We start from the raw sequence: 17,732 nt of genomic DNA, 5'->3' as shown, positions 1-17,732 counted from the left end.
TCAGCAGAAAAAACGTTTTCAATTTTTATGTGTCAAATATGTTTACAGATTTTGCAAAACATTTTCTCATTCCTAATTGACAATATGAATTAAGTTCAAAGTTTTGTGTGTGTTTTTTTTTGTTTTTTTGTTTTTTTGGTTTTTTTTTCCTTCTCAATCCGAATTTACAATGTGAATTAAGTTGAAAGTAGTTTCAATTATTATTATTACTATTTTTTATTTTTCATTTATGTATTTATTTTTTTTATTTTTTTCGATTCAAATTTGTATATATTGTGTTATGCTATAATATTGTATTGATATCACTATCTCTCCTTAGGGAGGCTAATAAAAGATATATATATTCCAAATATACAATTCGACCATACGACAAGCAAAAAATGGAAATTAAATTAGTGAAAATTATCCTAGTTAATTAAGGTTCATCATAACCTTTTGGCTAAAATGGCCGTATTTACACCCCAAATTTTACTCTGAGTACAGACTAACCTATACACCTGCAACAGTTTTAAGGGATGGCAGGAACTAGATATATAAATTTTAAATGCATTTTATGTTTCAGAAAATTATAAACTTTTCTAGATTTTGCTATCCATTTTTTTTCGTTCCTGCAGAAGGTGCAAAAATTAACTAAGTAGTGAAAACGATTGAGAAGCTCCCCTCATATAATCAATGTTGTGAGTAATATTGATTTAAATGGACAATAGATGGACAATAGACACCTGTAAACAATAGGTGTTTTAACAGGTTTAAACTGTGTAACTGAGTGGGCCGTATCAAATGAAACTCGGGTGTTTGTTTATTTTGCTATCTTCTGCAGACTGGAAAAAAATGCACATCAAAATGCAGGTAAGTTTTTAATTTTCTGAAACGTAGACTTCATATAACTTTTATATATCTAGTTCCTGCCATGCCTTAAAACTTTCCTAGATGTACCAGTTTGTCTGTACTCATAGTAATTTTTGAGGTGTAAAAACGGCCATATTTTTCAATTCCTTATGATGAACCTTAATGACCTGGTAGTGTAAGCTACAAAACGATTAACGGCACGAGAAAAGGCGTGTTTGAAACAAGGCAGAATTATCACTAAATTTGTGTTTTAAATTTCTATTCTCTTCTCATCGATTAACATTACACAAAAGATATTTGGCACACATATGAACCATGTGTTATTGATGTAATCAGAGTAAAAATTCCGTGAAAGTAACACGTAATAAATTTTCTTTTGTTCAAAATGTGGTAAATTTAACTAAAAAAATAGCCATACTAAAATCATGAAATACTTATTTTTAAATTATATAAATCTTTTCATCTTTAATTATATGATAAATTTAATTTTTAAGCTAAATGATGAGTATCATTTGAACAAATAAAATAGAAAGCAATAAATTTATTTTTCGTGTTGAAGATGGTCTGTATGATGAGGTATCTGTGGGTACCCTAAGAAGCCACAAAATTTTGAAAAACGTGACCACGGCAGCATACGACGACATTCATGATTAAAAAATATAATGATTTTCCAATCGTTTGCATATTAATATAGCCGTATGTTATCCGTTAACTTAAACTCGTTAACTAGACGTCTTTTTCGATACTGGGCACCCTACTACTTACTACCCATTTGATCCGATAACACCCAATATAGCAATAACAATATTCTTTTATTGCCATTCATAACTCTTAACAGACCAATTAACAGACCGGGTTTTATACATCCGACCCATAAACAGACAAGGTTTTAAATAAAGATTGATTTATGTCACCAAAATACAGATTTTCGCGTAGATTTTTGATCATTTTTCACACAATGATATCAATATAGTTAACACACATAATGCCTGTCTTTATTCGATGTTTAAAATATTACATGCAATTAAATTTAACCAACGTGTCATTTTGTGTACATTTTGTGTGTGTTAAATGTGTTTAAATTTATTGAGGAGTAACACGCCTTTTCATTTTAAATATAGATCGTACATCGAAGCTACAAAAATAATAATTACACCACTGGATTCAGTACATTATATTGTTTTGTTAGACATAAATGATTTTTACGATCAACATATATCTAAAAAAAGTTGTACAATGAAACATGCTGAACTTTCAATGATTTTCTCGATAACACATGATTAACAGACGTTAGCCAACCCGATTAACAGACAACCCGCCGATATAGCCGCATACTCAATATAGATTAACCGACCAATCTCTCGGTTAGACGAGTGTCGGTCGTGTATATGGAAATTGTCATCAAACTGTAAATACGGGATCAAAACCGTATCGTATGCCCTTAAGGTGCATAAGCGTGGTAAACATCATACATAAGAATGTGATGGTCCCCATTCCTAACTGACTTGGCTGCGTATTTCCCCGCAAAGCCAAACTACACGGATGATCATATTTCTATATCCCATTCAGCCCTTGTGGTTCGAATTCAGATTTGAACCGTTCCAAATTAACCCAAAAATAGCTGATTTTGTTTATTTCTGTCGTTTATTAGTTGCTGCCTTATTTACGTATATACCTTAATTACCCACGACATCGCTTTTATTCATAAAAAGCGATGTTAGCTTCAATTTCATCGATATTTTAAAACATGAAATTTGTGATATACCGTACATATAGCACATGCTCCTCTGCACTTACCTTAAACTTTTAATATCAAGAGCCACACAATGTTATATTTCCATAGTATTTGTGCTATAAACTGACTTTACTTTCATTTACCCTATATATATATATATATGTTTTCACTTCATCGCTACCGCTGATGAATGGAAGACTGCATTGTTACGGTGACCTTTAATTGCTTAATTATACCCTCTGCATTTGAATTAAGTCTGCTAGATAGTTGTCTCCTTCATTGGCAATCATATATTTCAGTATTTTTATAGAAATTCCCCCCAAAAAATATAAATGGCATACAAGATTTTAATCCGTACCAAAGAATCACAAAAAAACACTGTATACATGTACGTATATATAATTTAAAACAAATTAAAAAAAAACATTTTGATAACGACATGCATCAATTAATTGAAAAGGTAATTGCGAATTAGAAAAACCCGGAAAGTTTTTCAGTTGTAGTATTGGGATACACAGAAAACGTTCACCCTCTTTTTCAGAATTATTACTACAATTTCGTGTATGAAATCTCAAAATAAACAAATTTACTCTCTACGGTCGCCAGAAATTATACAATTATGGACAATGAGACTCCTCTTTTATTGGACCCTCCCTCGATTGTAATAGTATTAAACCTATAAACCTTAAAAAAAATATATATTCGGGACTTCTTTCTCTGTTTTGATGTTACACTATTAGTTCGGGTAAGGGTGAAGGTTGGTCGCTATTAAAACGTTTAAACCCGCTTTATTGGGTGGCACATTGATAGTAGATCATAGTAAAAAAACATCAGGAAAAGTAAATAGAAATAGTAAATAATGCCCCTGAGGTCATATGCTATTTGATTTGATTTATATAGGACTTCACCTCTCGTATATATAAGTCAGGAATCTGATGTTCAGTAGTTGTCGTTTGTTTATGTGGTTCATAAGTATCTCGTTTCTCATTATAGAATTTTGACTTTCGGCCTGTTTTAATGATGAATTTACACTAGTCAGATTATTTTACCCTTTATCGCTTGCTGTTCGGTATGCGCCAAGGGTCCATGTTGAAGACCGTTCTTTGACCTTTAATGTTTTTTCTTTTCCAAATTGTGTCTTGGATATAAAGAGATGTCTCATTGCAGGGGCGCATCCAGCCATTTTAAAAAGGGGGTTCCTAACCCAGGACAAAAGGGGGGGGGGGTCCAATTACATGTCCCCATTCAAATGCATTGATCCTCTAAGAAATGACTTTTTCATCACATATGTGCAGAAAATAATAACTTTAATAATTTAAATGAAGAAGAAAAAATTCATTACTTACTAAATCCATCATCGCCTTTACAAACAAATAAGTTAGGATCCTTCTTGAAAAAGTCATTAGAACTGAGGGCAGGGGACTCTTAACAACTTGTTTGTTGTTATAAATTTTAATGCTGTTCATATTTTGTGTGTTTAATATGTATGTATATATGTTTATTGTGTTTATTGTATTAATATATGTTGGTCACAAACTGTAAAGTTTATATGACAATAAAATATTTGATTTGATTTGATTTAATCCGCCAGAAATTTTGTGGGGATCCACTGACTGACCTAAGAGGGGGCCCGCTCCAGTCACGCTTCAGTGATTCTATATAAGCAACCAATTTTTTTCCCAAAAAGGGGGGCTGCCCCCCCCCCCCTAAGTCCGCCTATGGATCGTCAAAAAAAAGGGGGTCCAACCCCCGGAACCCCCCTCTGGATCCGCGCCTGCATTGGCACTCTTCTTATATTTATTTATAACAAATACTCGCTATTTATAGAATTTTTGGAATTTATAACCTAAAAATAGCCTGGAAACCCATGTGTATATTTTTAGTTTTAAACCAGTCATACATCTTACGTCATAAATAATTTTATGAGTGAAAACGAAAGTCATCATGTCGGAAGATACCAAGAAAATATTACAGAAATTTTTTGTTACCCTTCGTAACAATGTAAATGCTACAGCAATTTATCGCGAGGTTTGGGGTCTGACACAATTTGACAGAGAGTCAATTACTATCACACAAAAGACAAACACCGAAGCTGTTGATAAATTGGTGGATATCGTTGGAAGCAGAAGCACTCGGAGTTTTGTCAGTTTTGTTGATGCACTTAAGAAGAATGGCCATACTGAGATTGCCGACAATATCTTATTGGAAGCGAAACAGAATTATCCACATATTCATCGTGCTCTCCATTCAGTTCTCGTATTGCCAACAGCGACAGTGCCACCTTCTAGTAATACGCAATATAACCAAACAAAGAAATGTGTAGAAAATCAAGCCTATAGCAACGCACAGGTCAGTAGCTTTCTAAAAATGTTAATAAGATTTGTTTGTTTCAGTCTGCAACAGACAAACAAATGCCTGCCTTCTTACAATTTGACTACCCTTCTAGAGCACCTGAAATTATCCCCGTTTTTTGTGGGGTTCGTGTTGCTCAGTTTTTTTTTTGTTTTTTTTTTGTTTTGTGTAAGTACTGTTGTTTATTCGTTTTTTATTGGTATCACGTAGGCGTCGTCGTCCGAAGACGGACGGTTTCCGGAAATTTAGTTTGAGTAATCAGAAATCAATAAAATTTTAACACAATGTTTATAACCACACAAGGAAGCATGGAATTGATTTTGGGTGTTATGGTCCGTAAGGTTTAGGAATAAGGGGCCCAAAGGGCAAAACAATAGCATTTATCTAGTGTCAGAACAATAAGTTGTGTATAAGTATTTCAATTATTCTGAAATTGTACCACAATGTTTAATACCATAAGTAGAAGGTTGAGATATATTTAAAGGGTTATGGGGCAATCAGTCGAAGAACGAAGGGCCAAAAAGGGGTCAAAAACAAGCATTTTTGTAGTTTCAAGTCAATAAATTGGAGTTATCTTTTTGTCCAGAATGGTTGTTGAATAACCTAAAAACCAATGCTTTATATAATCTTCTTTAAAAATTGGAGTTATCTTTCTTTGTCCAGAATGGAAGTTGAATCAACTTAAATCAATGCTATATACAATACAATGCAATATTCAATTTACTACCAACTGATAAATTAAAGCAATCTTTAACATTCAGGTGGCAGAAACCAGTTATTTTACAATAAATCTTTAGAATTTCATGGATTTATGATTTTATTTTCTTGAAAATTCATTCAAGCTTATATACAAATAAAATGTATGGTTTCAAGGAACCAAGATGTGTGCGTGCTTATGTAAATATATAGAAAACCTTTAAATGTGGGTGTCTGTCCAGCATGGAGATTTAAAAATTTATAAATGCATTGTAAATAAGGCAAAAAATGTGATGCTCTGATACCAATCTATTGCTCACCTGCAGAATCCTGCTAAAAGCCGACAAGAATTTTAGGCAAAATTCAAGAGATAAAGGATATTTAGTGAATTAGAGCCTTGTCCGAACCTATCCTTACCATCAAAATCTCAAGATATTTTTGTTTACAAAAAAATGAATATTTTCTCTACTTTGATTGGATGCCGTCAAGTGAGGAGACCACAATTTTGACATCTGATTGGACCCATGTGTGAAGGAAATCCCAAACCTGTGTATGCAACTACTTACTTGTGTAGTATACTAGCCTAGAATTTACATTCAATTATTTTTTTAGTCCACATGATGCAATTATATACCTCAATGCTTTACTATAACAAAATTTCTGCGTGGGACACATGTTCTGGTACACCAAAACTGGTACCTGCTACCTCAGTGATTACAAGCACTTTGATTATCATTCTAGGGTTATGCCCCTTTACAAGTGGAAAAAATGAAGATTTTTTTAGTTTCTGTTTGTCTAAACTAAATTTAATGAAATGTCTATATAATGCTTATTACCTCTAAACTCAGTTTAAGTTCATTTTTTTTGCAGCTTCACTTTTACAGTTCTTGAGTTATGTCCTTTTATAACGTCATCACGAGTTGTATGACCGTTATGGAATAACCGTTTCACAAATGATATCGGATATGTTCCTTACGTCGTAACTACAATCCCTTTCCCTTTCATGAATGTGACCTACCGAATTAGACTATTTATCGGATTTGTTATCACATAAGCAACACGACGGGTGCCACATGTGGAGCAGGATCTGCTTACCCTTCCGGAGCACCTGAGATCACCCCTAGTTTTAGGTGTGGTTCGTGTTGTTTATTCTTTAGTTTTCTATGTTGTGTCATGTGTACTATTGTTTGTCTTTTTTTTTCTTCATTTTTAGCCATGGCGTCGTCAATTTGTTTTAGATTTATGAGTTTGACTGTCCCTTTGGTATATTTCGTCCCTCTTTTGCAAATTCCATTGAAATTTGAGTTAATATCATTTTTGGAATAAAGGAAAGGGGGAAGTGAGAAAAAAAAATGGGGTGGGGGTCATTTTTTTTTCTCATTTCAGATTTCAGAATTCAAAAAGAAAAGAAAATTTCTTCAAATATTTTTTATTTGAGAGAATTAATATTCAGCAGCAAAGTAAATTGCTGAAAGCCCCCCCCCCCCCCCCCCCCCCCCCCCCCCATTAGGTCATTATACCACATTCATTCTGTGTCAGAAACCTATGCTGTGTCAACTATTTAATCACAATCCAAATTCAGAGCTGCATCCAACTTGAATGTTGTGTCCATACTTGTCCCAACCGTTCAGGGTTCGACCTCTGCGGTCGTATAAAGCTGCGCCCTGTGGATCATCTGGTTTGCTATGGCATTGACTGTTTTCGACATCTGAGTTTTTATTCTCCTTTGGTTGTATCTTTCGCCTCTTTTCAACATTTAAAAGCAGTAATCATTTGCAGTAATGTTCAATTGGAATTGTTTAGTCTGATAAACATGACAAAGATGCATAATCAATCAAATCAAAATTGATACATGATAAAAAAAAATCAACCTAAAATCTGCATGTGCCGCCTGGAATGCTCTGACATGTTCAAGTTCTGATGTAAGAATAAAGTATCCGGTAAGGGGAAAACCTTAGTTCCACCCTCACAAGTTACACTGATTGACGTTACTTCTATATATGGCATATTATTTGGTCGGTAACGTTTTGTTTTAAATGGTTCTCCTTAGTGGGCAACATCTTATTGGTTGAATATTTGATACAAAACAGGTCTAAATTATTTCATTTCAGTGTAACGTGTACACCGGGTAAGCGTGTCTATTCCAATTTAGAATGTGTCCGTTACCAGTTTGATACTGGATCCAAAATTGCTCTATTTACAAAATGTATAACAAACAGTCTTTATTCATATATCAACGTCAATGAACCAAAATATGTACAACTGCCCTTTGCAATCTTAAATAAACTATCTATAAACTATTCTACACAAATATAATATATACACTGGTACAAATTTGTACTCTTACAAATTTGTACTATTACAAATTTGTCCTGGGTCAGGAACAAACTTGTCCTCCTGGTACAATAATGTACCCTACAAGTTTACACGTGTGCTGGTGGTTGTACCACAGGATTGTGCATGCGTCTAGTGTGGTAGAGCCATAGGCTTTATATCACCGCTGGCTAGCCTGCTTGCAGGTGAAAAAGAAAGCCGAGTGAGTAAGTCTTCTGCCAGTACATAGCCTCTGCACTATTCAAGACTTCTGCAATGCCTCCACGCGACACCACACGGTAACTAGGGTATAGTACCCTAGGCATAATTGTAGAGGATCTCGGAGCAGCAAGGGCCCCAGAGATGCAGTGTGTAGGCCCACCGGCGTGTGGATATGCCCTAGCACTCATCAACCTTGCCCCAGCTATGGGTAAATAGTTGGTCAGATGAGGATCATAGCTCTGTTAAAGCAGTTCATCTAAGAGAAGGACAACTTGATACAAAACCAATGGCTAAATGGGAGTCATAAGCTTTGGTTAGCAGCTTATCTAGAGGAAGGAAACCTTTATTAATAAATCCCTGGCCCTCCTGTCAGGCTAATCACCTTGCCCTGTAAAAAAAAGTTGATTACAGAAACTAATACAGTCGATATACATGCTTGCCCTTCTAGGGTTGGAGCAGAAGTTGTTTTTAATGCAACTGACCGCCAGTGATGCAGAGAATGACGTCTAATAAACCGATACCACTGTTTTCGCCCAAAAAAGTCACCAAAGTTGCGCAATGGAATGTACGCACATTGTATGAATGTGGAAAATGTGCTCAGATAGCAAAGGAGATGAGATACTATGATATAAACATACTTGGCATAAGTGAGGCAAGATGGAACCAAAGTGGAGTTTTGACACAGGTAACGGGTGAGGAGATTCTATACTCAGGAAACCCAAATGAAAATGATTACCACACTAAAAGAGTTGCAATAATGCTTTCAAACACATCAAAGAAGAGCCTGATGGAATGGGAACCAGTAAATGAGAGAATGTGGGTGAGACTAAAAGCTAAATGCCAAAACATAACTATTATACAGTGTTACGCCTGTACCAAGTCAGGAATATGACAGTTGTTATTCATTCGTTTGATGTGTTTGGACTTTTGATTTTGATTTTGCCTTTTGATTTTCCTTTTTGAATTTTCCTCGGAGTTCAGTATTTTTGTGTTTTTACTTTTTATGCACCAACCAATGATGCCGAAGATGATGTAAAGGAATGTTTTTATGAACAATTACAACATGTTTGGGACAACATCCCCAAAAGAGACATCAAAATAGTCATGGGTGATATGAATGCTAAGCTTGGGAAAGAGAACAAGGATAGAGAGAAAACATTAGGAAAACACGGTCTAGGAGAAATAAATGAGAATGGAGAAAAGCTAGTTGAATTCTGAGAGGTGAATGAGCTTGTGATAGGAGGCAGTTTATTTCCACATAAGAACATACACAAGGAGACATGGGAATCACCTGATGGAAAAACAAAAAATCAGATTGACCAACCAGTTATAGTAGAGCCAGCTGGGGTAGATTTGAACATTAAAATAGATAACATCAAGAAATATGAAGTGAAAAAGGCCATCAAAGCACTCAAAAATGGAAAATCTGCAGGCATAGATGAAATACCACCTGAAGTTTTCAAATCTGGAGGCAATGACATAATCGAATACATGCACAAACTCCTGAATAAGATCTGGCAGGAAGAAATGATACCAACAGAATAGTTAAAGGGTTTGTTAGTGAAGCTGCCAAAGAAAGGTGATTTAGGGCTATGTGAGAATTGGAGAGGCATAACACTTCTATCAGTAGCTAGTAAAATACTGTGCAGAATTATACTCAGCCGAATTAAAGATGCAATTGATCAGGTACTGAGAGACGAACAAGCAGGTCTCAGATCAAACAGAAGCTGCACTGACCAAATATCAACACTACGTACCATCATTGAACAATCGGTATAATGGCAATCATCCCTCTACATCAACTTTGTCGATTTTGAAAGGGCATTCGATAGTGCCAACAGAGAAGGGCTGTGGCAACTGCTATGGCATTATGGGATACCAACTAAAATTGTAAACATGATCAAGGCGTTGTATGAGGATTTCACAGTACAGGTGATACATGAATCATCATTCACCAATCCTTTCCATGTAAATACTGGTGTGAAACAAGACTGCCTGCTCTCCCCTACACTATTCTTGATAGCTATATACTGGGTATCAAAGCAATCACTAGACACTACACCAAGAGGTATACAGTGGAACTTCGCACGAAGGCTGGAAGACCTAGATTTTGCAAATGATCTGGCTCCGTTATCTCACCGTTTAAAAGACATGAGAGACAAAACCACCGAACTCCATGAAACAGGAAAAACTAGGACTAAAAATCAACATCAAGAAGACAAAAATTATGAAAGTAAAGACCAGAAAAGGAGGAACAGTGTCAATTGAAGGGGAAGATATTGAAGAAGTAGATCAGTTTACTTATTTAGGAAGCATCATGGATAGAACTGGTGGGACAGATGCAGACATCAGGACGAGAATACTAAGTAAGTAAAGCTCGACAAGCATTTGCTATGCTGAAGCCAGTTTGGAAATCAACAGCATTTACAGAAAACACCAAAATTCGTATTTTTAACACAAACGTTAAATCAGTCCTTTTTTATGGCGCAGAGACCTGGAGACTTACAGCAGGGGTACAACATCAAATCCAGGTTTTTATCAACAAATGCCTGCGCCAAATTTGTAAATTTTGGTGGCCAGAAACCATTAGTAACAAATGCTTATGGGAAAGAACCAACCAGGAATCAGCAAATAAACAGCTGAAGTGGAGAACTTGGCATTGGATTGGGCATACTTTGAGGAAACCTGTAGGTACCATCACTAGACAGGCATTAGAATGCAATCCCCAAGGACATCGGAGACCGGGAATACCATTTCACAGCTGGAGAAGATCAAGGCACAAAGAGCTGGAGGAAATTGAATATACAAGTACCTGGACTGAAGCAAAAAGGATAGCCCAAAATAGAGTAAGATGGAAAGCGACTGTAGCAGCCCTATGTTCCACAAGGAGCGAAGAGGATTAAGTCAAAAGTAAGTTACAAGTTTACACACTTGTCGTTGTTCCTCTTGTACAATTATGTACTTTACAAGGTGGTCACACAGACTCACACTTGTCCTATGCGGTACAATACGGTTCCGCTTGTAAATGTACAAGTCCGTATTTAAAACAGGCACAGACCTGTTCTTTATTACACTTAGTAATAATCACACAATATATATACGAGCGAGCGTTCTCAAATATTAACGAACCGTGGTCTTATGACTTCCAACAATAGACCCTGAGCTAGGAATCTCTCCTGCTTATATACCCAGATGGTAGCTGTACCATTCTTGAGGGTGGGGTGTTCTAACAAAGTGTCTCGTTACTCGTATCTGAGTTTCCTTTTGAGCACCCCTTCACATTCGACCTGACCCAAAGTTTACCCGCGAAACATCTTACTCTTTTCTATGTATATCAAAGTATAATATAAATATATAAAATGAGGCTTCTGCCGAACTGTAACCAATGTAAACAATTTAACCATAGATACAAAATCACCACATCAGCTTTGTTTGAACTTGCAAGTATGTTTCCTGGTAACTTTTTATCATATGCCTTTAGTTCTACAAACATATTTAAAATATTTTTCTTACAGCTTTAATCGAACTTCCAAGAATGTTTCCTGTTAACTTTTTATCCTTTGCTTTTATTTCTATAAAAATGTCTAACATTTTTCTTACAGCCTTCTTCGTACTTGCAAGAATGTTTTTTTCGGACAAATATGTTGAAAAATATATATAGATCTTGAAAACGTGATTTAATACCGGAAAAGTTGAAATAAGACCTAAGCTCAGAAAAAACAAATTCCTTTTCAAAGTATTATGTTATCAACCACGAAAATAATATGAAGACTTAAGGTAATCATTGGTCGATACACTATTCTTGGATTTTTTCTCTCTTATAACGTCAGATCTTGATAGTGGAGACTTTTTTAAAGTCCATGTTACAGCATATGATAGTATGACAGTAACTATGATAGTATGAATGCAAGTACGCATGTACCTGGTTGTAAGGGGACGACCATTTGATATTCTGGGGGTGGGGGATTTGTTTTGTAAACCAAGAGGACAGGTTATCTATTTTCTGCATTATTGAAATAAAAATTTTCAAGTTCATTAAAACAAGGAAATGATTATTTATTTTTTCTACTATATTTATAATATTCGAAAACATCCAATTTTTAAATTATTTGTTTATTATAAATAATACATATATACTCAAGTAATTATGTACTATTTAATCAGACTGCAGAAATGAATCTTCTATATACCCAAGGGTTTTGGAGCCCATGAAGGCCCATGAAGCTATAGAACAAATGATGCAAAATCATGCTTTCTGGGTGTTCCACAGACCGTTTCTTAATCCGAAAATGCAAGTTCTGTTTTGATAATTTTTTGACAATATTTTGGTCTCAAAGTAAAATGTATAGATTCAGTGTAAGACTTAGTTTCTTATAGAGACAACATCAAAAGACCAATATGCATGATAAATCAAAAGTGTGGCTTCTGTTTTTTTTAAACTCATGATCAGGCTAACAGAATACAGAAGGGCAATCAATTCACAAAAGACAAATAAATAAGAAACATTGATCCCGAACAATCAGGGACTACGTCTCAGGGAGAACAGAACTTGCTTCTTGCAAGGCACTTGCCGTGAACACAATTTGATATGGAGACAAACATTTGGTTTTGAAATTTCCTTCATTAGGAATTGCCTCAATGAAGTCACGTGGCCCTGTAATAATAGTTAGGTAAGTGTTCCTGAGAAAATATGCATCAATTTAAATGAAACCAATTTTCAGACATTTCAAGCATATTAGTATTTAAATAATATTTATACTTTTATTATTATAAGATTTGGGAAGTGTTTCCCGATTTTTTTTGGGGAAAAAGATGAATTTATGAAAAACCTGGTGCCATCTCATACTTTCGATATGAGCTACCTGCTGAGTTATTTATTTTCAATACATTGCAAGTCAGGTAATTTATTTTCAGACTACCACAGAACAAACCATTTATTTTTGTGATTATCAAGGCTGAGTTATTTATTTTTAAGATCCTCCTCCCCAGAATATCAAATGGTCGTCTTACTTGTTTGGAAGCAGACGACTGCCTTTTTTATATTTTCCTTCAGTGAACGTTTATTGTATAGTTTAAATTTTCGTAATCTGGTATCAGATTTGAATATAAATGAAACAATGGATTTAATTCATCATAAACCAAAAAATGTTGGAATTAAAGTTTTACTTTGATAAGAGACCAATGTATAATGGCAAAATAAAGTGTATATCTAAACAAATATAAACTAGTACTAATGATACACTTTTTATTTATCTTTCAGACTACGCCAAATGTTAGGAACGATCAGAACAATATACGACAAGCACAACATGAGGACGCAGCCACCCAAGACACAGAAGATAGTGACTCTGAGAACGAATCTTGTATTTTTACACTTGGTACGATAATCTATCTAGCAGTGATAAGTTTAGGCTCACATCCTGTATAAATATCTTGGCAACCTTATTTGATGAGAAATCATCTTATTTAAATTCATAATCAACTACAAGGAAGTCATATTTATTTAGGTATAGCAAATCTCAAGATTAGCAGTTTCCTACACACTGCATGTGAAGTATGCCGATTACTACATTCAAATTTAAAAAAAAGAAGATGTGGTTTGATTGCCAATGAGACAAATTTCCACAAGAGACAAAAATGACACATACATTAACAACTATAGGTCACCGTATGGCCTTCAACAATAAGCAAAGCCCATACCGCATAGTCCGCTATAAACTTAAAGGCCCCGATATAACAATATAAAACAATTCAAACGAGAAAACCCTTTTTAATCAATCGAGAAGTCATCAATTAAGTTGATAAGGATTTCTTTTTTTTTTTTGGTATATGAAAAATAGGAGATATGTCGTAAATTTTTTCAGCTGGTTAAGCAGTTTCCATGAACCTCAAGGTTGTTTCTACTCATTTCCTACAGACAAAGCCTTTATTTTAAGGGCAGTTAAAAAGAACGAACTCCGACTGTCGGCAAAAGTAATTGATTGATGGAAAACGAAGTAAAAAAATTTGGCGTGTATCAAATATGAAAATTGTCTTGTCTGGTTTTCAATTGGCTGAGTGGTTAAACAGATTCCCATATTTCCATTGGAAAAAAAATCGTTGATAGGCACAACATTTACAACAAGTACCTAACATGGTTTCCATAGATTTAGTGGCTATACTTTCTTATTAGTCTGGTTTCCAATTGTTATTTAAGAATCAGCATGTAGTAAGAAACTATACGAGGAACCTCTCTGTGATATTCGGTTTAAGCTGGTTTAGCGGTTCTCAGTTAGAAGATGATATATATATCTAGTCGGCTTTAATCTTAAAATTATGGGTATTTAACATGTAAATGTAGATATAACAGCCATGTACACTACTTCATCCACACTCGTTGTGTATAATCACAATGTATACAATGTACTTTGATAAACTTTTCAACGAAGTGCGCTTTAGGTATATATATATTGCTGAACTGAGAAATTGAAATTACAGATACTAAACTGAGCCAGATACCGTATACATATGTTGAGGCATGGGAGGAAGAATTGCGCGAAAAGAACCAGTGGAAAAAGTTGGCCACGAAGATGAATCTCAGCTACCGGACTGTAAAAGAATTAGGTCAGTATTTAGTTATATGTAAAACTTGTTATAACTTAATATCGTACAGATACAATATAATTTGTCTACATTCCATGCATTTACATTGATTTACATTGATTTTACTAGCGAACAATAGAAAAGTAACTAATAAAGATGAGAAGACAATAAAACAAATGTATACCAAAATACTTTTTAGTGGTATCAACATTTTATAGGATAAGTGATAACTAAATTGCAGTCATTTCCAAAGCAACTTGCTTGAATAATCAATATATCAAATTGCAGAGAAAGAAGAAGATCCAGTTGACAATTTTTTTGAGCGTCATTGTTCAAAGCTTACCATTGAAAGGTTTTTAAAGTACTTGACAAAGGCTAGTCTGACCAGCGTTATAGCTATGGTACGGAAGCATGTGGATGAAAGTGAAGGTAGATATTGTATGATATATTATAGTACAGAATTACAGAATTACACTATTTTCAAAATTTTGAATGCTTATTTAATTAAATACAAATTTACTGCTTAGATATGCAATACGAAAACACTTCGTTAAAGAAAAAACACTAACTGGCGATAATGGGAAACCACGTTTCGGCAATAAAAAATAAACTCCTGTTCATATTCATGTTTTAGTAAATTTACTGTTTACAAAAAATTGAATAATTCGAGTAATTAGGTTTTTCTAACCAAAGTGTAGATTTGTCACAAGTTTTTGGAACTTGGGGGTCATCAACATTATATTTGATTAGACTTTATACAACCGATTCTAGCGTTACTGGTGAGTCTCTTAATATGTAGTCGAAACGCAGGTCTGGCGTACACGTTATTAGCCTTGAATCTCTGATGAATTTTTACAAATAATGAGCAGATTCCATTGCCGGTGGACATCCCACCACCCTAGTAATCAACACAAACTGATTTGACTTGAAACATCAATTGATATGATCAACTCTAAGGATTTTCTACCTCAGGAATAGATTATTTTAGCTGTAATTGGCACAAGTGTTTGCAATTTTTCGTTCTTAATGCTCTTGAACTTTGTATTTGAATTTGCCTTCAAACTGTTTTGATTCACAGACGTGGATTTAGGAGACAGGAAGCCCGTCCCTATTTAGGAAAACATTTTGGTTGATTATTTAGGTAATCGCTGAGGCATGACTGGAGCGGGACTTCTCTAAGTCAGTGGTACTGGACCCCTTCATAAAAATTTCTGGATCCTTCACTTATTCGAGCGTCACTGAAGAGACTGATGTAGACGAAACGTGCGCCTGGCATACAAAATCATAATTCTTGGATAACTTTTATTGTAAAGATATTTTCTGCGGGAAAAGTGGCCGTTATCTTTACCTCGTCAAATCCCTTGTATATGATTATATTAAGTAATTTTCACTTCTGATTTCTTCTCAATCACAATGTAATTGAATATAAGAGTTTGATTCGTTTGTCGCATCTATTCAGTTTTACATGAAGTATTTTCCATCATCTTATCATTATTATTTCAATAATTTTTTCATTGTTTCAAAAATTAAATCATAAATCTGAGCTTTTGCTTCATTATAGAAAAAAGAAGTAAAATGAAAATAATGTTATCCTATACCGAATATTATAAGAGTATTGCACAGGTGATTGATTGGTTGAATGATTTATTACTGTGCATTTACGCATTGTAAAGATATTATAAAGCTTACTATGTTTTATTAATTATTTAACTATTTATTTTAGGCAGTTCTGGCGTCCAGCAAACACCTTTGCAAGAGGAAGGAAATAACGCACCTGTTCCAACAGAACTTTATAACGACACGCATGGAGTTGTACCACATATGAACTGTCTAAATCTAGACGATAGTATAACAGACAACACACAGATCCCATGTAATGACAACAAGCCTCCCAGCCCCCTTATCTCAAAGAGAACGAATATTGGAAGTGTGTCGAATAATGAATCATCTGTCAACATCGCAAAAGTGGAAAACTTGACGATTATTACAACTCAAGGACCTTCTGAAAGTTCATTGACAGATAAAGATGGATCTGTGAATTCTGCGGAGATTGGAAAGAACATTTTACCTGACGATAAAGAGGTAAATAGTTCCGGACAGTCTGAACAACGATTTGAGAATGAATATCCAGATACTCTTGTCCCTGGCGATCTGCAATCTGGGGGTAAATTGCCACCATTGCAAGAGTTAAACATTAGAGAAAAGCCCATCCTAGCTAAACACGAGAGAGTTAAAGAAAATTATAATGACCAATGGTGTGTGAATTTGTTGGACGAAGGAAGAATGCATGAACAATTTGATAATAGTCAAAGTTCATCTTCACCAACAGAAGCAATTGCTAAACAGTTATTGCAAACACAACCTGAGAGTATTGGCGAAAAAGCAAAGAAACATCCTGCCGAACAGGACTGCAATGAAATGCTCATGGATGCTGGAATTCAGAGAAGAAGCGATAATACATACAGAAATATACATGACTCTATACCAGACGCCGATAGTGTAGTGGAATAAAAATAATACAGTTGAAAAGCTGCTAACATTGTCGGAAGACTTGTTACATGTACATCTTATTTCTACTCGTAATAAGCATACTGCATAGAATGTTTTAATTAGTCACATTTGACAATTAATTGTAAAATAATCTGATTCACGAGTCGACAATCAAGTGTTTTTGTAAATCAAGTTCAAGTCATTTGGAAGTATACTTTATCACACTGAATTACCAGCAACCGTTCATTTTTACTTCTTATATTTGTTAAAAGAGAGGCGAAAGATACCAAATGAATATTCAATTTCACAAAAACTGGTATGGATTAACATGTATTTAGACTGACTGAAATTTAGAGATATAAGGTGTTGTATAGAAGTTTCATGATGTTTAGGAATTATCTGTTGCATATACTGGATTTTTCTGTAAAAGTTGTTCAAGATAGATAATAAAGATTGAAATGAAAAAAAAATGTCTGTCTTTTTGCTTGTTGTG

General features: G+C 34.6%; 1 protein-coding gene across 1 annotated transcript; it reads left to right on the top strand.

Annotated features, from left to right (window-relative positions):
* Nucleotides 1-4,492: 4,492 nt before the first annotated feature.
* LOC134706924 (uncharacterized) lies at nucleotides 4,493-17,634 on the top strand. The gene is made up of 5 exons (XM_063566293.1): nucleotides 4,493-4,933; nucleotides 13,428-13,545; nucleotides 14,645-14,770; nucleotides 15,038-15,178; nucleotides 16,473-17,634. The coding sequence occupies exons 1-5, from the start codon at nucleotides 4,529-4,531 to the stop codon at nucleotides 17,258-17,260; spliced, it is 1,578 nt and encodes a 525-aa protein (XP_063422363.1). The 5' UTR covers nucleotides 4,493-4,528; the 3' UTR covers nucleotides 17,261-17,634.
* The last annotated feature ends 98 nt before the right edge of the window (nucleotides 17,635-17,732 follow it).

This window comes from Mytilus trossulus, chromosome 2 (assembly GCF_036588685.1).
Source record: "Mytilus trossulus isolate FHL-02 chromosome 2, PNRI_Mtr1.1.1.hap1, whole genome shotgun sequence".
Taxonomy (NCBI): domain Eukaryota; kingdom Metazoa; phylum Mollusca; class Bivalvia; order Mytilida; family Mytilidae; genus Mytilus; species Mytilus trossulus.
This window is presented reverse-complemented; position numbering and strand designations above follow the sequence as displayed.

What these genes read in the sequence shown, in the direction of transcription:
- LOC134706924 (XM_063566293.1), top strand. Translation starts at nt 4,529, where the DNA reads ATGTCGGAAGATACCAAGAAAATATTACAGAAATTTTTTGTTACCCTT. An exon ending in CCGGACTGTAAAAGAATTAG is followed by an intron (nt 14,771 to 15,037) that starts GTCAGTATTTAG and finishes ATCAAATTGCAG; the next exon opens with AGAAAGAAGAAGATCCAGTT. An exon ending in GCATGTGGATGAAAGTGAAG is followed by an intron (nt 15,179 to 16,472) that starts GTAGATATTGTA and finishes TATTTATTTTAG; the next exon opens with GCAGTTCTGGCGTCCAGCAA.